At 52.3% G+C, this 2591-nt stretch overlaps 1 protein-coding gene across 1 annotated transcript in view; it reads left to right on the forward strand.

The window, feature by feature from the left end:
* Nucleotides 1–2591, forward strand: part of LOC118405719 (neuroblast differentiation-associated protein AHNAK-like) — a gene marked incomplete in the record, with an annotated part of 21673 nt that overhangs the window by 4342 nt on the left and 14740 nt on the right. Inside the window, 1 exon segment of the mRNA XM_035805396.1 lies at nt 18–1208. Within this exon segment, the coding sequence (XP_035661289.1) occupies nt 18–1208 (1191 nt within the window).

The raw sequence follows: 2591 nt of genomic DNA on the forward strand, positions 1-2591 counted from the left end.
ATCAAGATGCCCGAATTCATCTGAAGGGCCCGAAATTCAAGGGCAAGAAGCCCAAGGTTTCCGGAGAAGTCGATGTGGAGGGCCCAGAATTCGAAGGCGAGCTTCCGTCTGGAAAAGTTGAAGGCCCCGACGTAGATGTTGATGTTCCCAAAGGAGAGATCGAAGGCGAACTTCCATCTGGAAAGATCAAGGGCAAGGGTGACCGTAAGTCCTGGGGTCTGCCCGACATCGACATCAGAGGTCCCAAAGTGAAATTCCCCTCTTTGGGTCGCAAGAAGGGCAAAGGCAAAATCGAAGGAGAGATCGAGGGCGAGCTTCCCCATGGTGAAGTAGACATCGAAGGACCAGACGTTGAGCCACCTTCCGGTAAAGTAGAAATTGAGGGTCCATCTGGAGACCTAGACATCAAAGGCAAAAAGCCGAAAGGTGGGTTCAAAATGCCCGACTGGGATCTGAAAGGTCCCAAAGTCAAACTACCAGACTGGGAGCTGAAGGGTCCAAAGGTAAAAGGCAAAAGACCAACGGTAGAAGGTGAGATCGATGCCGACTTAGAAGGCCCTGATGTGGAATTCCCAGGTGCAGAGGCAGAAGTCGAACTTCCGGAAGGAGACATCCAGCCACCAGAAGGAGGCAAGCGGTCGTCATGGCAGCTGCCCGAATTCCACCTGAAAGGCCCTAAGGTCAAAATGCCCGAAATCGACATCAAGGGCCCCAAATTCAAAGGAAGAAAACCAAAGGTAGAAGGAGAACTAGATGCCGATATTAGAGGGCCGGAGATCGAAGGTCCCGAAGTCGAAGGAGAGCTACCATCTGGTAAAATCGAACTTCCTGAGGGCAAAGTGGAAGGGGAAATAACACCACCCGGAGTCGAGGGCGATCTGAAGGTCAAAGGCGATCGTAAGTCTTGGGAGTTACCTGAGTTCCATCTGAAGGGCCCGAAAATCAAGATGCCTAAATTCAAGGGCAAGAAACCCAAGGTAGAAGGCGAACTGGAGGGTCCGGAAATTGAAGGCGAACTACCATCTGGTAAAATCGAAGGAGAAGTGGAACCACCATCCGGCGAAGTCGACATCGACGGCAAGAAACCAAAAGGCGGCTTTGACCTGCCCGACTGGGAACTGAAAGGACCAAAAATCAAATTGCCTGACTGGGACTTGAAGGGCCCGAAGTTCAAGGGCAAAGGACCTAAAGTTGAAGGTGACCTTGAGGCAGACTTCGAAGGCCCCGAAATCGAAGGCGAAATTCCACGCGGCAAAGTTGACATCGAAGGCCCAGACGTGGAAGTTCCTTCAGGTAAAGTTGACATCGATGTAGAAGGTCCTGAGGGCGAGCTCGACATCGACGGTAAGAAGCCCAAGGGTGGTTTCAAATTACCCGACTGGGAGTTGAAGGGACCCAAGGTCAAGCTACCAGACTGGGAGCTGAAAGGTCCTAAGTTTGGCGGCAAAGGGCCAAAGGTCGAGGGAGAAATTGATCTTGAAGGTCCCGAAGGAGAACTGCCGCCAGCCGAGGGTGAGGTTGAGATCAGACCACCTGGCGTTGAAGGTCCGGACGGGAAAATATCTGGTGAGATCGAAGGGCCGGAAGGCAAAGTCAAAGGCCCATCCTGGGAGCTTCCGGACTGGGAACTGAAAGGACCGAAAATCAAGATGCCCGAAATTCATCTGAAGGGCCCGAAATTCAAGGGCAAGAAGCCCAAGGTTTCCGGAGAAGTCGATGTGGAGGGCCCAGAATTCGAAGGCGAGCTTCCGTCTGGAAAAGTTGAAGGCCCCGACGTAGATGTTGATGTTCCCAAAGGAGAGATCGAAGGCGAACTTCCATCTGGAAAGATCAAGGGCAAGGGTGACCGTAAGTCCTGGGGTCTGCCCGACATCGACATCAGAGGTCCCAAAGTGAAATTCCCCTCTCTGGGTCGCAAGAAGGGCAAAGGCAAAATCGAAGGAGAGATCGAGGGCGAGCTTCCTCATGGTGAAGTAGACATCGAAGGACCAGACGTTGAGCCACCTTCCGGTAAAGTAGAAATTGAGGGTCCATCTGGAGACCTAGACATCAAAGGCAAAAAGCCGAAAGGTGGGTTCAAAATGCCCGACTGGGATCTGAAAGGTCCCAAAGTCAAACTACCAGACTGGGAGCTGAAGGGTCCAAAGGTAAAAGGCAAAAGACCTACGGTAGAAGGTGAGGTCGATGCCGACTTAGAAGGCCCTGATGTGGAATTCCCAGGTGCAGAGGCAGAAGTCGAACTTCCGGAAGGAGACATCCAGCCACCAGAAGGAGGCAAGCGGTCGTCATGGCAGCTGCCCGAATTCCACCTGAAAGGCCCTAAGGTCAAAATGCCCGAAATCGACATCAAGGGCCCCAAATTCAAAGGAAGAAAACCAAAGGTAGAAGGAGAACTAGATGCCGATATTAGAGGGCCGGAGATCGAAGGTCCCGAAGTCGAAGGAGAGCTACCATCTGGTAAAATCGAACTTCCTGAGGGCAAAGTGGAAGGGGAAATAACACCACCCGGAGTCGAGGGCGATCTGAAGGTCAAAGGCGATCGTAAGTCTTGGGAGTTACCTGAGTTCCATCTGAAGGGCCCGAAAATCAAG

This window comes from Branchiostoma floridae, chromosome 18, assembly GCF_000003815.2.
Source record: "Branchiostoma floridae strain S238N-H82 chromosome 18, Bfl_VNyyK, whole genome shotgun sequence".
Taxonomy (NCBI): Eukaryota; Metazoa; Chordata; class Leptocardii; order Amphioxiformes; family Branchiostomatidae; genus Branchiostoma; species Branchiostoma floridae.